Genomic DNA, 26,975 nt, shown 5'->3' on the forward strand with positions numbered 1-26,975 from the left:
CAGCAGCAGCAGCCTGGACTGTTCACACGAGGCAGGCGGGGCCCGTGGAATTGTACCGTTTTACGTGTTTGCTGCAACAATTTACTGCCTGCGTTCAAAAATGTATATTAACTACATAAGTAACCAATGTTATTCTTAATAACCAAAGGTTAGTTTCTGAACCTACAATTTACAGATGTCCCCTAAAAACCAGGTAGGGCGCCAGAAACGCCTCTTGGACCCATTCAGTTATTCCAACCTGTGTTTAAAAATAATAAAATAGGGAGTTCTAATATATTTATCTAAATTGAAACAATTGATTTCATTTACATATTTTATTTTATCTATAGAAATAAAATTGACAACAGTAATTACTAAAAGCGGCACGTCCCAGAAAACAAAACATTCTGAGACGACGGAAAGAGGAGAGAGCCGACGGCTGCCTGTCAAACGGAAGCGGGACGCACGTTTTAATCTATATCGTCTGTACTGCACTGTACATCGTTTGTGCGGCGTATCGATCAGCCGACAACCCTCATTACAGCAGGTCCGTTTGAATCAGAGACAGTTATTTTGAAGAGCGGAGGGGAGCTGCACCTCGGCCTCCGCCTGCTCCTGGCTGGCGCATAAATCAGAACACACCATGGTAGTCACAGAATATATTGTACAATATATTACTCTTTTCTTCCTCAATTTTTCCTTTGTGTGTCGGTCTGAAATACCATTTATCAAACATCCGAAACACACGTGTTCATTAATCTCTAAATCAATGTTAGTGATTCCCAGTCGTCTCCTCTCCTCTGTCTATTTTTGTGCTTGAGCCACTCTTTATTCCCCCCATGAAGGCCCAGCTGTCATCTTTTGCCTTCATCATTCATCCCTCTCATCGGGAACGTGGGATGAAGGGGAGGAGCCCATGAAAGCAATCTACTACAGACATAAAAGCACGGAGGGAGAGCGCAGAATCTACATCTCATCCACACAAGGAACACGCACACAAACACAGACACACAGTCCCACATACACGGCAGCTACAACTGGCATAGGAACAAAGAACACACCTTGCTTTATATAACCTTAATGTCAGGCTGTCAGACAAATTGGTTACCATCTGCCGGCAGCCCCGGAGGTGAGATGCACACAAACGCACAACTACACACACACACACACACACACACACACACAACTTGTGACAGTGTAAATCTTCCGCAGGTGGCCAGAGAGATATCGCAGGTCTTCCAAAAAGAAGAAGAAGAAAATAATAAACCACACTCAGTCGGTTCCGGTAATTGACCGACCCTGACACACTCTGTCAACCATTTAAGCTGCGACTTTCTGTGATTTACAGAAAGGCAAAATAAGGTGCGGAGGCAAACACTGGCTGCTCGGCTGCAGCCTTTCACCGCGGCGGGGGGAGAACTGTGATTTCTTCCTCCGCAGAAGATCCCGCTCCTCATCCGCCCACCTCTCCTCGACTTCTGATTCTCTCTTGTTTCCTCCGATCAACTCGCGTCCTCGTCATTTGACAACAAACGAGAGCGGCGGTGGACAAACTTCGCGGGCTCTTCTCGGAAACATTAGAGGGGCTTAATAAAAGAGCATATTAAACACACTAAACCGTCTCTCTCTCTATTCATCTCTCTAATGGTGCATTCACAAAGGACGCAACGGGAATTTTCCGCGTGGGTACATTACATGCACAGGCAATGCAAAGACGCAACCGGACGCAAATTCCGCTTCCTTGAGTCGGGCGATGCAAAGAGTTTTAAACGTGAGCGAAATATTCGTGGCCATAGCCAAATATATTTGCACACACACGTCCAGTGTCAAACTTATCTTCGGCCATCAGGCCTGGAAACAAGGACTACAGCTTTGACCTTTGGTTTTCCAAGAGGAGGACTGTTCTCACATTGACTGAAGGTGTCAGTTGCGTTGCTTTGGATTTCCTTGAGGTGTTCAGGTATTTGCTGAATGAGAGGACGAGAGACGCGTGAACCACATTGTGCTACACACACAGAGACACACACACACACACACACACACACACTCACACATTCAGAGGTCCAGCATTGCTGGAACAAAGAGCCGGTAAATGGGCGTGTGAATTATAGATGAAGAGAGATGTGGTTAGAGAGCTGAGCTGAAATGTCTTAAGGGTGAGCTGTGTTGACAAGGCACACTCGCACATTTGAAAGGATATAACGTAGTGCTTGTTACAGATAAAGCAGCATTATACATAACCATAAATGGAGCTTCGTCATATACTCCGCAGATCGTAAATCCAAATAAGCAGCCCCCTGTAGCGGCCAATTCCATCTCCCATATTGTAATTGTGAAGATTTAGAGCGTGTTTACCATCCAAGTATGAACACAGTTAATCTAAGTGATCATTATTTGGAGCCAGAACCGCATCTATCACGCGTCGTTTAGGGAACAAATGACAAAGCCGCGCCATTAAAATTCATCCGGGGCGTTCCATAAACTTTCTGACACATTTTAGTGACTTCAGCAGAATGCCGCTCGCAGCGCAGCCAAAAACATTTGAGCTCTAAAGCACACGACCGACTCATCCACGAGAGCTGCTTTTCATTTTGACTGTTGCAGAAGAGAGAAGCCCCTCACCCTATCAGGCAGGTTCGGAGTTGGGAGGAAGGCCGTTCACAAGAACCCCCGCCGGCTTTCCCTTCATCACTCTTATCTCTTCAAGCACATTTCCTAAAGCCTTTGCTTAAATCGATTTTGAAGACGACTGCATTTTATAGAATAAGATATATCGTCTTTTTTTCTCTTTCGGGCTATTCCCCCGTGGCTAGTCGACAGCCGCGCGGCGATATCGTTCTAATTTTGGGGTTTTAACTTTAACTGTGTTCACTCACGCAGCTACAGCCTGTGTGTAACCAAGTGCACGCTGAGCGTTGTGTGTGGTGTGTCTGAGAGTGTTACACTGCCCACGTTGGATGTTACTTCCAGATCTCTCGCCGATAAAGTTGTTGCACACGCAGTTCAGAAATCTGCGAGACTGTGATACAATACCAGAATATACACTCACCAAGCACTTCATTAGGAACGCCATAGTAACAGATCCTTGTTTACACGATTGCATCGGGTCAATTCTGCAGGTTTGTCAGCTGCACATTCACACTGCCAACCCCCCCCCTCCATCCTTCTACATCCCAACTGTGTTCTATTGGATTCAAATCTGAAGACTGAGGAAGCCATTTCAGTGCACTCTATGTTCATGGAACCAGTTAGAGACGACTTGTTCTCTGTGACGTGCTGGACATCGTGCTGGAAGTAGCCATTAGGAGACGGTCAATTTGTGGCCATAAAGGGACGCACGTGTTCTGCAACAATCCTCGGAGAGGCTTGTGGCATTCGAGTGATGACTGATTGGTATTTAAGGGCCCAAGCGGTGCCAAGAAAACATTCCACCTCACCATCACACCACCACCAGCAGCAGCAGCAGCAGCAGCCTGGACTGTTCACACGAGGCAGGCGGGGCCCGTGGAACTGTGCCGCTTTACGCCAAATTCTGAGCGTGCCATCTGTGTGCCTCAGCAGAAATCCAGATTCATCAGAGCGAGCTCCATTTTTCCCCAGTCCACCAACTGTCCAGGATTGACGAGCCTGAGATCCCTGTTCTTGGCTGACGGGAGCGGGGCCCAACATGATCGTCCGCTGTTGGAGACTATTTGTGTGTGAAAATCCCTCATGATCAGTTTCAGAGATGTACTCAAACGGGCTCGCCTGGCACCGACGATCGCGCCAAGGTCAGATTCACCGAGGGAGATCTAACTTTTTTCACATTCTGATGTTTGATGGGGGAATTAACTGAGGCTCCCGGCCCTGCATAATACAAACACTGAGAGCACGTCTAACAGAGATAGGCGCGTGGGCGTGCACAATCGGGTCCTCATATTGGGTGCCATTTCCCGATTAAAGCAAAACACCGCCGTTGATCTCGCAGAATAAATTGTACCGTTACTGATTCCTGTGTAACTCATCTTAATTCACTCCACACACGAGCAGCTTCTCAGGGACTTCCCTTTATAGCCCTCGCGTAATGATCCTCTCTCGCAGGCAGAGAGGTAAAAAGCTTTTTACTCAAGCTTTTTAGCTCAAAATACTAATAACTAGACCCGATACATCTCATTAATCTGTATCTGGGTGTCTGTTTACTGCCGTTTCTCCCCCGGGGATGTCGGCCTCTTCATATCACGCACTCCACCCCAGTGAAACATGCAACGAACATTTAATTACTGCCTTCACTCACAGCTCTATTCTTTAGCACTTCAGGTAGTTTTACAGATAACTGGACCTCGGGCGAGACACTACTTCAAGGTAGACCGCCTGTCACCGTGAGCGGCAAGTGGTGGGGTGGAAACCTGGTCGACGGAGGCGGAGGGAGGGAGGGGCCGATGATAAATCGCAGGCCTCAAGGCCAAACAACGACTGGTGAATCTTGAGAGGCTCAAAAGAGCCTTTTTTGATTTTTACTAAAGCAGACAGAAAACATCTCACTATAATTTGTTGACGTGATTTAAGAGAGTTGGGGTTTTTTTTTTTATGACTGCTCCTCTCATTCTGAGATTAAAACTTGTTGTCCTGTAGAGAGCGGACAACATAGATAAGCAGCGGTGTGTTAAATCAACATTACCTGAATGTAGCAGGCCTTTAACCCCAATTATCCCCTCCGCGCATGAATAAGGGAGATATCTCTCTTTGAAAATTCCCCTCAGCAGACATTCTAGCAGGCATTTGAACACAGAGCTCGGCAGAGACTCGGAGCGCCGGGTTGTCAAAGTAGTGACGGCATGTTTATCACAATTTTTTTGAGTCCTCGAGAACAATAATCCCCGCCTGGACGGCTCACGGGAACCGAACGGAGGGTCCTCATCTCACCACACAGCCGGAGCTAATGTGTTCCGCAGGTTCTGCAGGACTTAGAACTTATCCGTGGCTCCGGAATTGCTGCGCTTAACCCCAAAATCCGCACACTGTCGGGGGAAATAAGCATTAAAGCGCGAGGTTGGTCTCAGCGGCGTAGCCCCACTGCTGCATGTACCACGTTGTAATGATCTCTGGCAGCGGGCCCGAACTCCGTCTCCTGTTCTGGTGTCGGAGAGCCGTCTCCTCTTTTGCGTGTCGGCGTGAAAACTCTCACAGATATACAGCGAATGCTGGCGGAGGGCGGGTTGATTTGCATGATGTAGTCAAATTATATCTGAAGCCGTGGCCCCACCAGAGCTGGAAACGTTTCGAAAAATTGCAGTAGGTGGGGTGCAGAGGCTAAGCTGTAGAATGGGTCTCAGGAGAAAAAAAAGGTAAACTCCAAATCTGACTGCAGATGAGGCCTCTCTTCAATGTTTCCCCTTCTACTTTAGACGATTTCATGAACGCCTCAACCTGCATCCAGATTTCAGACCCTAATCTCTTTTGCATCACGGAGGGAGGGGACGATGTTTTTGGAGCACTAATCAGTGGGTGTAAAGAGAACGGAGCCCACAGTGTTTGACGATAATCATGATCCAGGGCTGGGATGGTTGAATTGCCGATGAGCTCCTTCCACACTCGCATAAGCAATAGAATTCATTGTTGTTGTTTAGTCAGAGGGGTGTGGGTGGGGTAGGGACGTGTAATTGGGCAGGAGCATCAGAAGAGAGACAACGGAGGAAGGAAGGGGGGGAAAAAAGAAAGACTTACTGCCGCCTCGTCCTCCCTGCTGTCGCTGGTGTCCTCACTCTTGTGGTGGCCGGCTGAGGAGCGAGTGTCCCTCTTGCGGCTGGCGTCCGTCCCCTCCGTCTGTCTCTCTCCATCTGGGCCAAGGTGAGAACACACGGACACATGCTCAGAGAGCCAGCAAGCACCATCATCTCCACTACTGTCGGCGTCACCGTCCTCATCTCATCTAATCATCAATCGCTAACAGCATTACTCTGGTTCTGATCTCTGCCGTGAACATCGGCGACGGCATGAATATCATTATGAACGTGGTAAATGGAATGTTTTTATATAGCGTTTTTCAAGTCTTATCGATCTCTCAAAGCACTTTGAAAGTACAAGTCAGATTCACAACACATTACCGCACATTTTTTATGTCACATTCATGCACTGCCGGACAGAGGCAATTCAGGGTTAAGTGTCTCGCCTAAGGACACTTCGGCATGCAGACTCTGCGAGGCGAGGATCGAACCGCCGTGGATGACCGTCTCTACCTCCTGAGCCGCAGCCGCCCCAAAATATCGTCATCATGATGGTCAACAACACTTTCAAGCCATCGCCCATTCTTCTTCCGACTGAACCTCTCCACTGTTATCAAAACACGGAAACGTGGAATGACTGGAAAAAGAAAAAAATGTAATTGGAAAAATGAAAAGAGACTACAAAGAAGAATACTAATTTGTCCAGGTGGCAAATGTGAAGAGAGGGGAGTGAAAATATATAGAAAAAAAAGGGGAAGAGATTGAGAAAATAGAGAGACATAAAGAATAGATTTTTCTTGCAGTGAAGTGGAGCTGTTGGGAGGCTGTCACGCCACAGATGGATTATGGGACTTTTGCTGCACAGTGATGACAGTTGCCCAGGCCGGAAGAGAACAAGCGGAATTTAAAGGCACTCATTACGAGTGTGGGCATGCGCGTGTTTTTTTTGGCGTGTCCGTCGCAAGAGCATATGGTCGAAACTGCCATTTCTCTTTGCTGGTAGCAAAACACCACCACATACACACAGACACACACAGTCATGAACAGTCTGAGCACATTTCAGTACAAGGCAATAACAAGATATTCAACACTTTATGAGAGCCAGGTAATTTGGAGCAACAAGGACTGAACAGACACTCGTAAAGTTCCCTACGAGGGTTTTTCTATCTCTCTTCGAGGGGGTTCATATTAAAATGGGGAATTCAATTCAATTTTTTTTTTTATTATTATTTGTATCGCACTGCATTCGATTCCATTTGGCTGACATGGCTCACAAATGCTACAACATCGCCGCAGCCGAGGTGGGCCGCCGTAAAAAAAAAGGTGGCGTCTGTGCCGTTGACTGCCCTATAAAAAGCGGGGGAGGGGAGCGCGCTGCGGTGTCCCAAATGCATTACGGTGAAAGTGGCTCATTACTGTCTGCTGAGCAGAGGTGGTTGGGAGTGTACGCACGTGCATGCGGCCACACACTCGTGGCCGTGCACGCAAGCACACACACGCACGCGCGCGCGCGCACACACACACAAGGGGATGGATTGTGATTAAAAGACAGAATAGGGAGAACGGGTGGCTATAAAGCATAATGAGTACTAATGGTTTTCCAATATGCCCCCTTAACAATGAGTCTGAGTGGGCTGAATTAGATGGGGGGCTCTGGGGTAAGTGGTGCGCGCGGGTGCGCGGGTGTGTGTGCGTGTGTGTGTGTGTGTGTGTGTGTGTGTGTGTGTGTGTGCGGATTGACGCAGCCAAGAGGAAGAGAAAAAGGCCAATAGGTGAACTCGTGCATGCTCACTTATTATTGAGGCACAGAGACAGAGAAGAGAAGAGAGGAGACTGAAAATACTGTGAAAATACAAAAACACACAAAATGAAAACAAAACAAAAATGTTTGTTTTTTAACTTTCGTATACCACTTGTTATGGTATCTCATGAAAGTGCAGACGATTGGTTTTCCTCATTTGTTCGGGAAAATCTTCCCGCCCGTCTCCTTCTGCACATGTTTACAATTTCACCGATTCCAGACGACCGCAATGAAAATCTGCCTTCGATCTGAAAAATCCTCTCCTTGCGCTGAATAAATGACAGAGCAGGAAACCGCTTCCCCATCGCTCTCTGATTGTGTGCGCTGCACGGTCGCGCGGTCGCTGTGTGTTCCTCGGACTCTTGTGCAGTCAGGGCACGGAGTGCACCGGAGAGGTCGCCTCAACTCAAAAGAAGGAGAAAAAAAAAAGGGGGGGGGGGGGGGGGACGACTCAAAACATAATACCAGACAATGGCAGGCGAGGAAGCCTTCAGTAAGCGGTTGAGCCTCGGGAAGCGATCTGCGAGAGCCGCTGGCCCTGTCGTCCGACTTGACATGGACATTGTGAGCGCGGCCCCCCGGGGTCCATCAGAGCACCGGCAGATCAAAGAGCGGACACCAAAGAGGAGCCGTGCTGAACTTCGGTCTCACTCTGAGCCTTTACTCTCCTTCCATTGTGCAGCCAGAAATAGCAGGACACTTCAACTTCCACGTCTTGATCTGTCCGTGTCCATTTCGGCAGCTTTTCTCGGGCCCGACTGTTCGGGATGCTCACGCACTTTGAATCTCACAAGCACAAAATCAAAATTGTCCAACAAAGAATTCAGCGAATGACCAAAAAATCTAAATCCTCTGCAATGGAAAAATGAATAATACATACACTTCTTGCCTTGCTATTTATCTTGGGCGTCGTTGTGCTGTGTATTTTTGTCCTTCCACACTGCATGAGTCACTGCCTGAGTCAACTGGCAGCACATCTCCCATCAACCCCTTTATTTGGGACTATTCTGAGCAGGCGATGCACCTGGGAGCGAGGTGAGACTCCTCTGCGCCGGGCCTCATTTGAGTAAGTGATCACCTTATATATGAAAGCGCTCGCAGAGCATAAAAAACCTCATATCAGACCTACTCGCGAATGAAATGAGTGACAGTTGCGAACACCCAAAATGGAGGCAGCAAACCTACCAACACTAAACATTACGATGGAAATAACCTTTTTTTTATTTTTATTTTTGAGTGTTGGAACAGAAAACAAGCATCATATGAATCTCAAGCTAATGACAATATATTGTGATTTACATGCCAAGGAAATACGGTCCTAAGCAGTACAGACGCTTTCCATAATATTGGGAGAAAAGATTAACTGCATCGGAGCGAGGTAAAGAAAAAATCACCTATGGAAACATCAGCCAGATGTCAGGAACCTGCAGATCAGAGAATTCAATTTCAAATAATTTCTCTTTTCCTTTTTGGGCCCCGTTGTCTTTTGATGTCTGAAGAGAATCATTTTGGGGCTGAGAATAAAAGTTCTAACGCACTAAAAGATCTACGCGCTTCTCTGCACCCGGTGCAGTATAACATGGAAACAACTTTCTGCCGCAAATTATTTCATAATAGTTACATATGAATCATTAGTGGCCCTTTTCAAAGAGTCCACTTGTATGGATAAATGTTTGAATATATTTTTAAAAAGGACAATCACTGCTAATATATTCTTCTATTCTGCAACCACGCCGAAAGCGAAAGATAATGAGAACTGCGTGGTGCCTGTAGTGATTGTGTGTGTGAATAATTGTGCCCCTTTGTGTTTGTGCGAGTGTCGCGTCCCTCACATAAAGTGAGCCTCATCTGCTGCTTGTCAGATAAAAGAAAATGTGGTGGTGCGACGAGGAGATGAGGACGAGATGAATAATGCTCCCTGTGGACAGGAAGCAGAGGTGTGATGCACAACTCAAATGGATACCGTGGTACCACGAGGCTGCGACTCCTATTCTCCGACGTACCCAGCATGCATGTAGCTCTAACTGCTCTCAGACGTGAACTCGCAGTCGGGCGCGAGTCAGCAGTCAGTCCCCTTGGACGGTGACGGCACTTCCTCGAGCCTCCACGTCGGCTATAATGATGTAATGAAGAGCAGACTGGCGGGTTAATGGGAGCCAATTGACAACGAGCTCCACCACCCGCAGGAGACCAGGAGGACTACTAATGATTCAGCAGCATCCTCCGCCCTCGTGTTCCGTCTAAACTGTTCCACAACCCCAGTCCTGTGAGAGCCGCAGCGCTCCGCTGTGCAGATAAGACAGTGGAGAGCAACTTCTGTAGCCTGCAGAGGACACTGGCTTTCGGAGCAATTTGTAGATTAAGTCTGCGACAGAGTACATTAAACACCACAATAAACATCTTATGGTCTTATCCCAAGGTTGCTGTGGGTGGAATCCGAAGATAGAAAACGGGGATTGGGGGGGGAAGACTTTTTTCCCAGCATCCTCTACTTTGCAGAGAGTAATAAGTTCACCTTGCCTCGCTGCCCTTTTTAAAAACTAATGATATTCCAAACTCGACAGCTTTCAGCCCGCTGCAGCTCTCAGTGCCCCCCCCCCCCCGCCTCCCGCCGCACACGTGTGCGCACGCGTGTATTTCGGCGCGTCTGCGCATGCGTGAGACATGCCGCGCGCCGGTGTCTCGTCTTATCTTTGAACGAGACTGACGACGACTGCTGCTGGGTTTCGCTCCCAGCGAGGCGGCGCTGCTCCTCCGTGCAGAAATGCTAAACGCACAATCAAAGACGCAAGGAACGGCGGCACGCGACGCGAGCTGCAACACAGGGCAGATAGGAGAGAAGAAAGGAGAGACAATTGAACATAAGAGAGGAGATTAACTGAGGCGGCCGAGGAGGACGAGGTCAGTCAAGTCATGACAATTAGATAATATGAATCTGTTTGGGCCACCTTGAGGATGGGTTCCATGTAACAGCCTCTCAGGTAAACAGGGGGAATAACAGTGTACAGTGAAGCACAGCAGTGGCTGCAGAACAATGTCAACGGTCATCATCACAATGTATTTGCCAGAGTGGATCCACATGGCCACACACTGTCACACAATGCTCTAACCTCTAGCGGAGGCCTAACATCAGACCACAAGCAGGAACAGATGCATCAAAGGTGTGCTCCACAAATGCACACGTGCACAACAGCCGGCCATAATCATTTGTTGATATTCAAAGTACCGACTTGTAGAGCATTATTTTCATTATCGATCATGTTTTCAATGAATCATTCATTTGTGCGAGAAAAATACTCCCACGCAGTTACGGTACAGTTACCGCTGGCTGGTTCCTTCGACACAAGGACGCACTGACGGACGACAAAACAAAGGACATTTGTGAGGCCTGATGAAGTATTTCCCACCATGTGGGACCACGGCGGCTTCATTGTCCCTTCTCCCAGTGCGGTTGTTGAGCCGCAGTCAGGCGTGGCCTTCAGCAGATCACCGCTGTACCGGGCGCTTTAATACCTGTGGCTCTGCTGTTAAAAAGTTCAGCCATCTGCCCCTGACCTTTCTCGCTGCCAAGGTGCTGCAGCTGACTGCACTTTTTCTTTTCTCTCTTCGTCGTACTGAAATCCCAGGGGGGGGGCGGCGGCTGTTTCTGAGACGCTGGAGGAAAAAAAAACGATCAAGTAGCTGAGCTTACGCGTCGCGTCCGTTTCCAATGGGCGGTTTTAACAGCAAATCATCCTCTTGGCCTTGTCTGCATAAGCGTCGCACTGATTTGCTGATTGGAGGAGCGGGCTATTTGCATCACTGGGAAAGTTTACTCGGTAAAGTTCCTCCCAAAGGAGTGGGGGGAGGAACACTAACCGAGGGGATGTGCACAGAAAAAATGAGAGGAACTTTGGGTCTGAGAGGAAGAACAGGCAATAGAGTTTTTTTGGGGGGGAATGGATGAGCCCACAGCAACAGAATGCTCTGTATTAATTATTGACGCGGCTGATCTCCTCTGCTCGGTGAGTAAACTGCATCCCAGTGACGTGCACAGCGCAGTTGGGGAATGCTGAACACGCCCCTCACCTCCTTCTCCCGCCGCAGGGGAGGAAGGATTAAAATTGCATAGGACGACGAAACAAGAGGCAGCTCCTTACTTTTTTTAAACACAAGAGTGGGAGACGGACTAAGAGATTAAGCCAGGAGAGAGTGGAGAATGCAAGAGGGGATTTGGGGAGGGGGGGGATTCAATTGGAAAGTGTGGGACACTGGTGGTGGACACCGGGAGAGGAGACCGAGTGGGACGCAAGGATGAGAGAGAAGAAGAGGTTGAAACCACAGGGAGAGAAAAGTATACCTCTCGCTCCGCGCCCCCCCCCCCCCTCCCTGCAATGCATTTTCAATGGACTCTGCTACTTTTTTTTTTACAAGCGGGGGAGCTTATAAAGTTTTACAAGGCTCATGGCTTTTTCTGCTCTGCAGTCAGACTTGACGTTAAAGACACGGTTGTCACAAGGCAACGGAGAAACTGTCAAACTGATGTGCCCGTATAGTTTTTTAATGACTCTTTTAGGCCCAACAGCCAAGCATTCATGCATACGCACACGCAGGGTGGCATGGCGGGGGGGGGGGGGGGGCAGCGTAAGTGCAGCCATCTTCGTGGGGCCGCGCTGGCCAAATGGAGCTTGCTAATTATAGCAAATAAACTGCACTGATCTGTACCATTAGCCAGTCAGTAATGAAACAGAGTGGAGGGCTGCTGTGACACTGATGAATAGCCCCGGCTCTCTGAGTGCAGCACTCCCAGGCCTTTAGTTCAGCTCTAACAACACGGACGTCTGCGGGAAGCGAGTGCATTAAGACAAGAGGCATAACAAGCCTTTTGGAGATGAGATAAGTAAGAGACAAAGGGACTGCGACAGCGTGGAGGAGCAAGGAGAGACGGACAGAACCTAATGGGAGGAGAGATGCTTTAATGTGCTATAATATGGGTCAGGGGCGAGAAGAAAAAAAAAAGGTCCCACTCTCTCCTAAGCTCATGTAATGTTTTGCACTCCATTAATAGCTCAGCGAAGCCACACCACTTAGGGGAAATTCAAATAACAACAAAACAAAATGCCTTGGATGGAGACAAACATATAAAATCAGAGCCCCGAGGCCCCCGGCGCACTTAAAGATTAATAGACAGCCTGAAAGAAAACGGAATGACCTTATTGCAGTGTCACGCTACAAACACACACACACACACACACACACACACACACACACTCAAAAGTGTGTGTGAATAGAATCAATTAAACATGCCTTCCAGGGTACATGAGTTTTGGTGATTTGCAACAACCGAGATGAGTGTGCGGTCTGCTGCATTGAGACGGAGAAGGCCGTTTCATCACTACTTACTATCGTTGAGGGATGCCGCCGAGCATTCGGCAGATTATATCCACAATCATAAAGGCTGTGAAAGCCAGGAAGCCCCCCCCCCCCACTGCTTATCTCGAGACCATCTGCACTCCAACGAGGTTTTTCCGTCCAACTTGCTCTCGACCCCGGAGCTCAAACACAAATATTATCTGCTCTTGAGGTTTTTGCACTCAGCTATATTACAACATTGGCAGCTCACCAGGGCCCGGGAGGCGATAGGCCTAAATCACCAGACATGGCCCGCAGTGCAGGGATTTCAGTCCTCTGATGCATACTAGATATTCTCTGTCATTAGCTGCTCTCAGACATGCAACGGATGTCTGGACGTCTTCCCTGAAATGTTACCAGGAGAAAAATGTCAGAGTGAGCCCCGCGTGAGAGTGCAGCAGGAGAAAAAGAGAAAAAAAGATCAGCGAGCAAAGTGAGCAAGTGCTGATGCCCGCAAACAAAAACACTCGCTTTTCGTATGGGGGGGATTATCCTGCCTCCAGCGTGCCCAGCCCGGACGCCCCGGAACACTCCGAAAACGTTCCTGCTGGTGTGAACGCGTCTGGCTCGGGCGATCTCCCCGCTGCGTCCGTCATTTGTGCGAAAAAAGGCCAAAACTCCGGTTGGCTCAGCTATTGATGAACCTCGCCCCTCTGTTCTTGACCGAGCGTGGCCTGGATTTCTCTATTCAGGGGCTAGTTAGCTAGAAACTCAGGTCACATTGGACAAACGGAGAAAAAAAAACAACCTTATATAACCGTCATTCTCCCGTCTAGTTGGTATTTGTCCATAGGCTGTGGAGCAAAACAGCCTGTTCCCCTGAGTGACCTTCCGGCCCACTCACCCTGAAGTGGGCAGAGACATCTCCTGCTGCTGCTTAGTGCCTCCGTGAATTCCACTGCCCGTCTAGAGGCCTGCGAGGTCTGCTTTGGCCCGACACTGGGTTGCCATGGAGACAAGCGTGTAAAATAGGAAACATTTCAATAATGTTCAGTGACACAAGATGGTAAACTAGAATTATCGCCCCATTCTTGTATGCCTCAAGTTCCAGTTCACCTCTGTCTCTCCTAAGACTAATAAAAGTTATTCATTGTTTTTGCAGAACGTTACCGCGTCCCTGTGAAGCCGACCTATTGACCTTCACGATGTAAGATGTCGTCGCGTCACCATTTCGTCCCGTTTGACATTTCGGCGCAAACTTTTTTTCACAGTTAGCGTACGAATTCCTGAATTGTGGCCAACGGAAACCTGCTTTGTGACCGTTGACCACCAGGATCTAGTACGAGTACGAGCGAGTGTTTGTCCCAAATTTGAAGAAATTCCCTCGAGGCGTTGTGTGTTTTCGGGATATCATCTGTGTTCCGGCTCGGCAAACCGGAAACTCAGTGCCTCTGGCCGCGTCGGCACAGAGGCACGGGCAAAAAGCTGGGGACGGAAAGAAGCTGCAGTCACAGAAAGTGCAGAGATGACGCCGCCGGAAAAATAGAAAGGAAAGTGAACGAAGTAGATGGACTTAACTTATGTGTCTGTACATTGCACAAACAAAATCACACACGCACACACACACACACACACACACCACTAAGAATCCCCTCAGTTGCCAGTGACACCAAGAGGCAGCTGCTCCAATCACAGCAGAGGAGATAAGGAGGCTACTCTGAGCCGCCGCAGAAACACGACTGTCACACTGGATGCGTCACCGGGGAAGGAATTAGAGTGAGCACGCAGGGGTCACACGATTTCTTAAGCCCTCCCCCCTTTTGCTCATTTGCATACATTTGTAAACAAAGAAACGGAGGCGACGAGGGCTCTCGGTGCTCGGCTAACGCGCCGCCACGCCGCTGCCGAGAGTCGGCGGCGAACAGGGCATCTAAATGAGGTGAGAGCGCCGGAGGAGACCTCGCTGTGATAATTCATCCATCTTCCGCGCTCCTGACAGCTGAGCTGCCGGGGCTGGGAGACAACGAGAGAGGAGCCTGGGGTTGTCTGCATCCGGCCTACATCTATATATATATATATATAAAAAAAAAGAAAAAAGACAGAGACTTGCACTAGATAAACTCGAGAGTTTGAGGTCTAGGTCTAACGTCTCCCGGCACCAAACTATGTGAGAGAGATACAAAGAAGAAAGAAGGGGGAAAAAAAAAATCACAATATTCCGGGGGGGAGCAACAAGAAGAGGAGAGACAGACGTGTTAGAAAAAGTAGAGGAAAGAAAGACAAATGGAATTTCTGAAACCTCAAAACACTTGAGACAAGACTGACCCCTAAATAACCCTTTTTGTCTCCCTCGCAAACACACACACACACACACACACACTTCTCCATTTCTCTTTCTTCTCTCACCACCTCATTCTTCGCCGGCTGCTCTCCTCACACGCCTTTCATCTTCTCTGCCCCTTCTTCTTCTGCTCTCCCTCTCAATCACTCTCGGCAGCCAATCTGACGTGTTCGCAACGATTAATACTTAAATATGGCTTCGGTGTAGAACCCCGGGTTGGTCATTATCGTCCGCCGAGAATCTGATTATCATCGCCCCTGGAGTCATCACCTTTCCTGGTCATACCGCCCTTTGTACTAAGACACGGAGATAGAAAGAAGAAGAAGAAGAGGAAGAAGGGTGGCAAAAGAAAGGAGGACTCGAGCAACAGAGAGAAATGGGAACAAAAGGAAAAAAAAGGGGAAGATGCGCCAGGGGGTTACAACGTGAGAATAAAAGATGAAAGATGACAGGAGGAGGGAAAAGGGGGATGGAGGAAGGGAAGAGGAGGAAAGGAAAAGGAAGAGAGGTGATGTGTTGCATGCAGGGGAGGGGGGGGGGGGAAGAAGGAGGAGGACAGAAACAATAATAGCCTTGTCTTATCACTATACAGTGATAAATCCCCTTCTCGTCAGGGAGTCAATGCCCCGGCCGGGCCCAGGCCTGATGACAAACCACCTCCACCCCGTGCCGCAGCCCTGGCTATTTACGATCAGGCGACTTTTACAAGTCGGCCAGGGGAAGCCAGCTGGGCCTATATTCGTCTAGGGCCGCCGTCTTCACTCCCGGCACCCGGTGACAACCTCAAATGGGGCCACTCTGTCACGTCTCATCCACCCACCCCCCCCCCCCCTGCCCCCACAGTCCCTTCAGCACATCACCTTCTGTTTACCGGCGATAACTCAGTACCGGTAACAACTATTTCACCTCGCCGCGCCGTCAACCGGACACACGTGACGGCAGCACAAATCACTCCAAACCAAATTCTGGTGATTCCGTGGATTCATTTGATCATAGAATTATTCACCACATGGATCTGTTACAGTGTTTAAATATAAATAATAATGCGCCCCACTTATTGGCACTGAGGAGGGAAATGCCTCATCAGCATCTCTCTAATGAACAGTCCAATTACAGCAATATTTAGCAACGACCGACTTTTTCATGATTCAACACAGCTGTTACGGTGGAGAGAAACAAAACACACAAAAAAACCCGTATGTGTTAGTGTTCAGCGAAGTAAACAGAATTATACAAAATTCGAACAAACAAATGCATGAAACTGCTCCCACGTCTGACGGCCCACCATCCGCACCATCGCTACGACGACAATCACCACGGCGCGTTGACCCTGAATCAGTCATGAAGGACGGAGCGCTCCGACAGGCAGGAGTGCAGGGCTCAGCCGGGGCAATTAATTCAATGCAAGCTGCAGCCATTGTTGTTGCATTTTGTTTCTTGTGTCTTGTTTGCCCCGTTTACATATTCCTGCGCGGCGTAAATTATTCATGGCTGTTCCTCTCTGTATCCTCTGGCAACAGCAGAGGATGCTCACGCTGCAAACGCCAAGGCAACAGCACAGCCCCATTGATCGACATCCCCCGACAACGACGACGGTTTGGGAAATGAAAAGGAAGGTGAGGGAGCGGGCGCGGGGAAGAGACGCATTAACCGCACACGAGGGGAAGGAGAGGGAGTCACAACCACCTGACAGAGAAATGGGACAACATTTGTATTTTGTTTAAACACATGCTGAGTGTTTTTGTATGTGCCACGTGTAAATGGCGGCTGTCTGGTCCTTGGTCATTACACTTAGATGGACTGGATTTCACATGGACTTTATCAGTATCACCAGTAGAATTCTGCAAATTGTTTTGGGTTTTTTTCTTCTAGAATGAAACATTACAGTATTTCACATCATGGGCCTCTTTTTTTTTTTAAACAAATATCACAACTGTAACCGACAAGATGGACGCGGATGTTTCACTGGACAAAGCTTCATCTTTAGGGTCTAGCAGTGTGTCCAAGAACAAAACCAGCAATAAACTAGTTATTTCCACACTTGGGAAAAAATAAAAGATTCCCGTGCTTCACCTGAGACTCTCTCCATGATTTCTCATTTTGTTTGACTTTGACGTCTCGCACCATCCAGGTCATCCAGGTCACCTGCCACATCCCATCATGAACACCCAAGATCGACCGGTTGCTCAGCAATGTAGATAACTCAGTCAATCAGTGTTTTAGCTTTTATTTATTTAATACAAAAATATAATTTAAAAATAAATGAAACCTGATTATACAATATAAAAAGATCTATGATATAATAACTTTTTATAAAATTCAATAACTGAGTAAACTGGGTAACCGGGTGCTGAACTTCTTTAATTCTGTTTGTGAATCAGAGTGGCGCTGCTTTGTACTTTTCCTTTCTCCACAAACCCAAAAAACTCACACATCTAGCACACATACACATCAGTTTGAGTAAACAAATAATTGAATGAATAACCCCAAAAAGATCCTGTGTATTTATAAACATCAAAGATATAAAAATGAGATGAGACTGTCAAACAAGCTGGAGGGGGGAAAAAACAACAACCTCGCGTCATGGTTTGTGAGAAATTGGGAAAAAAACTATCTGAGAGCTCTGCATCCATTTTTTTGAGGGATGGTCCAGAGGGATGGCCCCACCCGGGTGAGCAGAGGGCACCACCACATCACTTCAATGTGCCTAATTGAAGAGATGCCCGGCTCGGTAAGTGATTGGCTCAATTTCAGTGCGTTTGCCACTGATTTGCGGAGCCGCGGTACAACGTGTCCAACCGTGGTGTGAGAATATCTCAGGCTTCTGTGTCTCATCGCTTGGCAACGAAGACATCGCAGATACGCAAAGGGATAAATATACTCGTGAAACACTGGACAGATGTGGGATTGCGTTGCTGCGCATTCGTCATTTTTGACTTTGGTCGGATACCATCGGGTCGAGATCCCAGGGTTTTATATATAAAGTCAAAATCTAGCAAATTTCCTTTGGTGTGATTATTCCAAAATGATGAAAATCATCTTTTCAAGTGTTCACGTCGAGTCATGCATGTAGTTTCTTGGTTATTTAATTCATGGGGAAAGAATGAATGATGTATTCTCTGACACTAAATACATAATATGGAATATAACTAATAAAGTCATTTTATCTTACAACTTGAAGCGGCTGCTTTTTGTTAATTTGTGTGTGTAAATTTATGATTGTCATTTTCTTTTATCAGCTTGTTCGCAATTACTTTTTAGGTACTGATTGTTAAGCCCTATGAGGCAAATTGTGATTTGTGAATATATGGGTTGCACAAATAAAATTTGATTGATTGATGCATCTTCATTGGCCCTATACTGTATAAACTCCACTGACTGACAGACCTCATCACCTCTGTACCTGAAGTGTTTCCTTATTTCAGAGCAGGGGCGGAGTGAGGAGAGGAGAGGAGCTGCCACAGTTTATTCATTTTTGTGACTGATCCGCTTCGTGTTATGATCCATATCTGAATCTCTCATCACTATGCAGCGATTCAGAACCCATTGAGCCGAGCAACGTGCACCTGATAGGTAACGCTTGTAAACACACCGCTGTACAAATAAAACGGCCCCTTGCTCATCCTGTTTCACCCACGGCAAAATGAATGGGAGGGAAGCCAACATTGACGTCGGGGCGGAGGTTCGAAGCAGCCTCTGCTCTCATGGTCTACGGGAGAGCCGAGGACGCCTCGCGGTCGTCTCCCTGGGCAACCAGTCGATCCACCTGTAGGAGGATTTTATGTTGAAAACCGTCGCCCTGGGCAACCTCATTAGCCCGAGCATGAGCTGGAGGCCGAGAAGCATATTTCAATCTGTAACCCTTAGCAACACTCGCCACGCTCTCCTGTTGTTGACGTACAGACATCGACTGCGGAGCCAAAACAAGCGCTCCCCTGAGGTGTGGGCTTATATTAACCTGACAGAATCTCTCCGTCCTGTTTCCTACCATTCCTCTCCACTTCTGGTTGCAGTCGTCCTCAACCTTCAACCGACCTTAGTAGACAAAATAATGTGTATACTGTGACCTATTTAGTCATGATATCATTATAAATATGGATTCATTGTGTAAAATCTTTAGGATGTCAATAATGTCATTGCCGGGATGATAAATGTTGATTTGTTCCACATCCTTAGTCATCGTCAATCAGAAAAAAAATCAAAAACAGGGACTCAAAGACAACTCATGCCACATCTCTAATTTACAGCTTCTCCTTATCAGCGATGTGAAGTCACGGGGCAACGCCGTTGCGCGAGTAAGACTGCTGCCTAATCATTCACCGATCTGACACACTTTAATAGGCATTACACCGTCTTTAGTGCTCGCAGCTATCCAATTAAGCTATCCGGCAAGGCTCCTGAAAAGTGACCAGAGCGTGCCAAGAAGAGGGTATAGGAACATGAACGAAGTCTGCCGAGTTGTGGGGCGGAAAGAAAAAGAGGGGCGGACTCTCGGTGCTGAAGACAAAAGCCCCTTGAAATGCTCCCTGGAATGACTTCCGAAAAGGCAGAGGACATTGGATTGTCATGCCAGACAACATGGCATTGTGGGAAGCAGGAGGGCGCACAAAGATGGAGCTTGTTCTGGCTGCTGTCGCGAAAAAAAACAACAACCATCCTCTATGCAGGAGGGACGCTGGGGGCGAGGAGGGCGCGGACCACAGAGACGCGTGAGGGTGCGTGGGCGGACGCGAATGACAGGGAGAGAAAGACAAACACGCGTGAGCATTAAAGCCGCTGCGAATATACCGTACAAGAACAAACAATTGTATGCACAGTTAAAACTTTGAAAAAAAACCCGCATTGCCAAAGACAAAAGAGAACAGTGCGAGAGATTGAGGCAGTGGGCGGGATAATGCTCAGGGGGCGAAAGACGACCAGGAAAGGCCGACAGTGGGAGGCTCGGACAGAGATAAATGGCGAGAGACAGAGGAGGTGGGAAAAGGCTGAAGGAGCGAGACAAGGAGAGGGAAGGGAGGACCGTGGCAAAAGTAACGAGATGCGAACGAGGTGACCTTAATCAGCCACTCGTCTTAGAGTACAAGCGCACCACATACACACACACACACACAACACGTATACATTGAGACACACAACAAAATACCAACAAATCTGGCGCCCGCATGTGTGTGTGTGTGTGTGTGTGTGTTTGTTTGCACAGAGGTATTCTCCGTTTCATTACAGGCCCATTTCCCCCGCCTAATATCCGGACAGGAGCTGGCGATAAGGACTCTCCTCTGTGCACAACATCTCATTTGAGCGGAGGAAATTGGAAAGAAGGAGGAGAAAGGCGGAGAGCGCGGAGAGGTGAGGAGGAGCGCAGATGAGGGGTAAGGGGACTAAATGAAGGAGAGAGGTACGGCGAACGAATGTTTGCCGGAGCTGGAGATAAGCCCGGTCCACCAGAGGCAAAGGTGTGTGTCTGAGATTCTGAGTTCGAGGAAGGGGGAAAAGGAGGAGAGCAGACAAAGCCACGCAGTGCTCACTGCTTAGGACAACAGGCCGGCAGCGCCCACACTGCGGCCTGTGTCGAGGGTCACGGGGAGACGCCTTTTATAACTCGGAATCCAGTGACTCTGGGGGGCTTGTGTCAGGGGACGTGAGTAACACCAAAAAAAACCCCAGCCAGCAGCAGAGACGCGTCTGCGGAAGAGAGACGGGGGTGAGAAAAAAAAAAAACGTGCTCACTAGTGCATCTCCAGTCATAAGGAACTCGGCCCAATTTGTATTCATCCGTGCAAACCGGGGGCAAGCAACCGAGGAGGATAGCAAACACACTTGCATACACTGCAGGGTCCTCGCTCTGGGCGTGCAAACACATCAAGGATACAGCGGAAGGGAGTAAAACAAGCACACACAGGGCGGACGGACGGACGGAGTGTGTTCGAGTCGCATTTCTTTCCATCCGTATTGTTCCTAGTAATATGCCAGTAAGGTCTGCAGGCCTGGAATTTAAGACTTAATCTCATGTTGCCTCCAAGTGTAAAAAAAGAAAAAGAAATGCGAAACACATTTCGTCGTAGAAATCGGATTCCGTGGATGAATGAATCGCCGCAGTAAATCTGGACTCAAACAAATGCCATTTCCCTCCTTAGCAGCCGCCACCCATCTGCTCCGTGCTCTGCGCCACATCCATCACTGGGCCCTAATGGTGAACCGATACTGTCGAGCGCTTACTGCTCGGGATGAATGGAGCACCTACTCGCCACCCCCTGACCGTGCCCCTGCTTGACACCAGAAACCGGGTCAAGTTCTCAGACGAGCTGCTCGTCGCGTACGCGTGCACGTGCACTCGGAATGACACATGCAAGCAATCCGATGCACAAACACACACACACACACATATAGGGATGCAACAGTTGATCGATTAATAATCGATTACTAAATTAATCGGCAACTATTTAGATAATCGATAAATCGGTTTAAGTAGTTTTTATTAAATAAAAAAGGCAAAGTCTTCTGATTTCAGCCTCTTAAATGGATATTTAATTGAATATTTTCTGGCTTCTTTGCTCCTCCACGACAGTAAACGAAATATCTTTGGTGTGCAGGCAAAAACAAAACATCATCTCGAGGTTTGGAAACACGATCGACATTTTTCACCATTCTATGACATTTTATGGACAAGACAACTGATCGATTAATCGATTAAATAATGGACAGATTCACCGATAATGAAAAGGAGCGTTAGTTGCAGCCTTACACACGCGCACACATACGGTCCACCTGTGTATTCATTCAGAGCCAGCAGCATGTTGGAGATGAACAGAGGGGGCAGGAAGTAATTGCTGAATCTAAAATCAACCCCACAGGAAAAGTGATTCCTCTCGGTAATTTTCTGTTCACGCACGACTGACCCTCTGGTGAGGCTCCCGCCCGCCTTCATTTCCTTCACCTTCATAAAAAAGGAAGAAGAGGGGGTGGGGAGACGTCTCACTGAGATGCCCTCAGACAATCAGGGAGGGCTGGTGACGCACTATTATTATCAGAGAGCTCTACGGCATGATTACAGGCCGAGGCGGCCAATTACGTTGAAGCGCTGATTGCCATGATTCATTGATTCCCTTCTGTGATTTCTCGGCCAGCTGAAGAGACAAACAACTGGCCGGATGCTCTCAGGCAGTTGAAACGGTTTATTAGAGAGACAAAGGGGAAGAGGGGGCCGCGGCGAGATCCCAGGGGCCGAATCATTTGTGGATTTCGTCAAACGTATAAAGGGAGATTAAGGCAGATGCACTGGTCGCCGCTGTTACGTCAGTGGAAGTATTCGTGTTGCATTCAGGCACAATTGGAGAGAGGGACGCAGCTTTTTGTCCTAGAGGACCGCGAACTCATAACCAGGCAGCAAAAATGAAACTGTAGAAGTCAATGTAAGTTAGAGAACACGGACCAGACCCGAACTGTCCAGAGGGAAAGAAAATTGTCCCTGAATGGCACATGTTAAAGTAACACACGCTCACCGACACACAGTTTGGAGGCTATTTTAAAAATGAAGCAAAGATTGCAGACAGCGAGCGGGACACGGCTGGCCGGCAGGCAGACAAGACAATCTCAGGGAACCATGTTTCTATTCACAAACAAACACAAAGGGGGGCTTTGGAGAGCGAGCCCTCGGAGGTCGGGTCTAATCCTGCTCCAACTCTCACGATACCACTCAAACCCTATTGTTCAGTCAGGAAAAGCACGTGGCCATCTCCATAAACTGGTGTGGAAATCTACAAGGGTCAGCGCTGCTGTGCGTCCGCGTCCGAGCGTGTCCGAGTGCAGAACAAGAACACCGCTGGTTCTGCGGGGTCGAGCCTGAGTCGACTCTCATTATTTTCACATTGTGTTCGCGCCGCTTTTTTTTGTTGTTTTTTTGCCGTGCTGCCCTCAACTCGCTTGTTCGCGGCTTGTTTTTCGGCCGCGCCGCAAATAGTCGAAAGAGAGGTTTAATGACTTGTTAGGATTAAATCGGCTTTGTGAATTAAAGTTTCAGAGTTTGCCCGGCTGCTATTCAATTCAAAGAAGCCCTTTCGCTTAAATTAACTTTCAAACTCATTCATGACCGTGAGAGTGGCAATTCATTTTGCTCTGTTCAAACAAATTCGGACAAATTCAAATACGAAGTAAACAAGCCTGTTATGATCTGAGCTGATGCACACACAAAAAATGACTTGTTGAGTTACTCGAAAAAAGAGCAAGAACTACTTTCACAAGTATAATCAGCAGTACTGAAACTCAAACTTACCAATAATGGAGGCAGAACAGTGAAGCTGCCTCTGTATTTCAGGACACGTCATCTGAAAAACAGCATTGTGGACTGAGCACGACTTACACCTACATTACATTTGGGGACGGCGAGTTTATCCACATTGGCTTGGACATGCCCTCTGAGAGCTTGGTTTATAAAATGTGAAAAGGAAAGAGATGGTTCAGGGGCATCTCGCTCTCTCTCCTCCCAGCAAAGCACAAAGAGCTTGTATCAGCCGTCCTTACAATACGTTTGTGAGGGCAGTGTTTGGGATGAGGGACTGAATCACGCCCCTGAGGCCTCAAGTCCACTTCAGACCCAGCACATCGGAAATCATTACCAGTGTTTCTTTGTGTGTGTGTGTGTGTGTGTGTGTGTGTGTGTGTGTGTGCGTGGGGCTGGGTGGTTGTTTTGGTGCCTTTGTCCGTGGGCACCTCGCTGCAGCCCCAGCGTCAAGGGCATCTCCAGTTCCCACATTAGAGCCGGACCACCGCTTCCCTCAAGATTACAGGCAGCCAAGACAAGTCCACAGCCCGTCTGATTCCACGCCTGCCTGCCTGCCTGCCTGCCTGCCAGCCCGGGTCACGGTAAAGTAATTGGCTTGGCATGGTGCGGCCTTACCTGTACAGAACTGCGGGACCAATTTATGGGGGCAGCAATTCAACAAACCGTAATGTTCCTGTACGAATCTCAGCATATTTTGAGTAAATGCAATCATCGGGTTAATTGGTGCGTTTGCTAAAAACTATTTATATCTGCTAGAGCTACTTCTCTTAAAGATCACGCACTCTTCTGCATCAGTCAAATTGGCCGAGTTCAATTTGACTGATGCGGTGGGCAGGATCTCATTGAACACGCGGCTCCCGTCTGAATCGCAGCTCTTCCGAGTTCACAGTGATAGATTTGCACACCACCTCCGCAGAAAACGAAAGTAAGCAGAAGAGGGGAAAAAGAAGCCGCCACGTGCAGAAACAAGTCGCCATTGATTCCTTGATGAAATAAAAGCAGCCTTGGCGCGTATACGATGACACAAGAGCAGTTACAGTAGCTCCTTCCTCTCATGATGGGGGGTTTCTAATCAAACTGACAGGCCGGCAAAGCGGCAGCAGAATCACACACAGTGGCAGTCTTCTCATCATGTGCGCACAAAAGGCAGAGGCCGCTCCAAAGATTGTATCTACCGGGCATTAGCGGCTCATGATTCAATTCTTTAGGAGTGATCCAACCAGTGAAGCAATAAATCCACAATTATTCTTGTGTTCACGTGGAGTCAAATATATGAAATCATTAAAACAAGAATATTAACACGCCAGCCTGGCACGCAGGAGCGAGCCCGAGTTGATTTCCTATTTGTGATCATCTCAGTATGGTGATCCTCAACATCGAGACGGCCCCCACGCACTGCACTGGCTCTGAGCAAGGCACAGAGTCCTGACCACCTGCAGGACAGCAGAACCAAAAACACCCCGTCTCCTGCGACTTCACGTGTCGGTACGGAAACCTTAGGGGCAACAGGCAGAAGTAAGCTCACAAAATGATAGTTGAAGAAGCCAGCGAGATTAAAAGAAACCCACCCAGAGACATTTGGCGGAGCTGTACAACACCACGCAGACCCGGAGGAAAGCAACTCCAACAGTGAAAGACTTTTAATGAATTTGAAATACTTCCTTCTGGAAGACGACACAAGGTACGAACAGAGAAGAGAAACATATGTAAGCCTTTTTTTATGTCCCATCTTCTGTTGTCGCACTAAACAAATCATTTTGAACTAGCAGTTATTATTCTGGCACTTGGTTTACTACCACAGGCTCACTGTAAACTATCATATTTATTCCACGTATTGTATCAAATGTATATTCATCACATTTTTATGCCCATCTCGCTGGAGTAATCTCATTTATGTATGCATGCCTGAATGTATGAACTGTCTTTTGTCATGTGCCTCTTTGGCACACTGAGTCGCACCATGTGCTCGGCTCGTGGCCGGAGGCAAATTTCCTACACAAGTGGACAATAAAGATTTCTAATCTAATCTATTCCAATCTAATCTAAGGTTTTGTTCCTGCTCGATTAAATCCTATGCGTCAGAATCCACATTAAACATCAGCTGGGCAATCTGTCATCCCAAACAACCCCCACAACACGATGTGCAATGAGCGAGCGGGCTGACAAATACAAACTGGGACAAGTTGTCACGGCAGGAATATTGACCGGTCAGTGTTTTTCTGCAATGCAGCTTTTTCATCAAACAGGATAGATAAAAAGGACGTATTAATTTCAAACTACAGAAAAATGGTGATGGTGACAGTGCTTTGGCTTTCAGGTTTTCACAGCTTTTAGTTCAATGACCTTTTAATTCATTGATTTAAAGCCCCATACCAGTGTAAGGACTTTTATCTCGACGATGACACATCCCTAACCAGAAATAATAATAAAAACACGGGTGATGAAATGGATACGAGAGCAGTGTCACCGTCTCAGCGAGCTGCCCCGTGGTGCTCGGTTTCATCATCACAGCTTCCTTTCTTCTGACCATGAGGCGATTCTGTGCCATCCAACGTGGGGGTTGACGGCGGCAGCGGCGGCGGCGGGGCCACAGAGGGCAAACCCAGCGGGAAAATCGAGCTCTCTTTCTTTGTGTGATTCAATATCACGCTTGTTTACCCATGACTGAATGGCGAGACATACAAGTTCAAAGCCGGTGGTGCCGAGGCCTCGGATGGTTTTGGGAGAGGACCTGATAAGGGAAAAGCTCCCATGCACTTATGATGAGAAATGAAAAAATAAAAAGGGAGGGAATTATGAGGTTAAGTCACCAAGGAACCAATATGGTCTTGGAGAGAAATCCAGGGTGACTTTTAGAAATAATTAAGTGGCAGCAAGAGCGTAAAAACAAAGCCCTCGTGTGTCTGCCAGGAGTAAGAATTAAGGGGACTGCCTGTGCCATTGCTGAAAACCCCTTTTTCAACATCCAAGGAGTTGAAGACCTTGAACTGGTCTTGTCAGAAACGCCAATAAGCGCAGATGAGGGACCTGCAAATTGTCACCTGAAGAAATAACTGTTTTTAAACCTTCAGTTCGCTCCACAGTCGGAGGAGCAGCCCGCCGCACGAAACCCCCAACCCCCTTCCGCTCACACTCGCCGACCGTCCACACGTCAGTGCACATATCCCTCTGCGCTTCCGCTGCTCTCGGCTTTGGCGAGCTGGGCAGGAAGAGGGAATTTGTGAATTATGAAATTGGATTAGGAGTTCAGGGATTCACTGAGCCCCGTATTGTCTGTCAGATGCCCCGGAGAATATTGGAAGGGGAGAGAAAATATAATTTTTTCAGAGAAAAGGGTCTGACATGACTGGGTGCTTTGTATATGAGCATCCTCTCTGCTATTGGTTAATTGGTAGTTAAAAGCATAACGAGGGGAATTATACCTTCCTTATTTTGCTGCTTGTGTTGTTGTCGTCGTCGCCGACGGCGCTCGTGCCTTTGATGACCAGATAAAGGAAGTGTGTAGACAGGCATGCAAAAAACAGAATCGTGCTATACCATGCT

At 47.9% G+C, this 26,975-nt stretch overlaps 1 protein-coding gene across 3 annotated transcripts in view; it reads right to left on the reverse strand.

The window, feature by feature from the left end:
- b4galnt4a (beta-1,4-N-acetyl-galactosaminyl transferase 4a) overlaps positions 1-26,975 on the reverse strand; it is a 121,453-nt gene that overhangs the window by 75,646 nt on the left and 18,832 nt on the right. For 2 of the 3 annotated variants that reach the window (XM_047333534.1, XM_035642108.2), the window contains one exon: positions 5,683-5,795. In XM_047333534.1, coding sequence (XP_047189490.1) covers positions 5,683-5,795 — 113 coding nt within the window. Of the gene's footprint in view, positions 1-5,682; positions 5,796-23,423; positions 23,572-26,975 lie in introns of those variants that run through there. The other variant, XM_047333535.1, reaches the window with a different exon arrangement.

The sequence above is a fragment of the Scophthalmus maximus genome, chromosome 7, assembly GCF_022379125.1.
Source record: "Scophthalmus maximus strain ysfricsl-2021 chromosome 7, ASM2237912v1, whole genome shotgun sequence".
NCBI classification, from domain to species: domain Eukaryota; kingdom Metazoa; phylum Chordata; class Actinopteri; order Pleuronectiformes; family Scophthalmidae; genus Scophthalmus; species Scophthalmus maximus.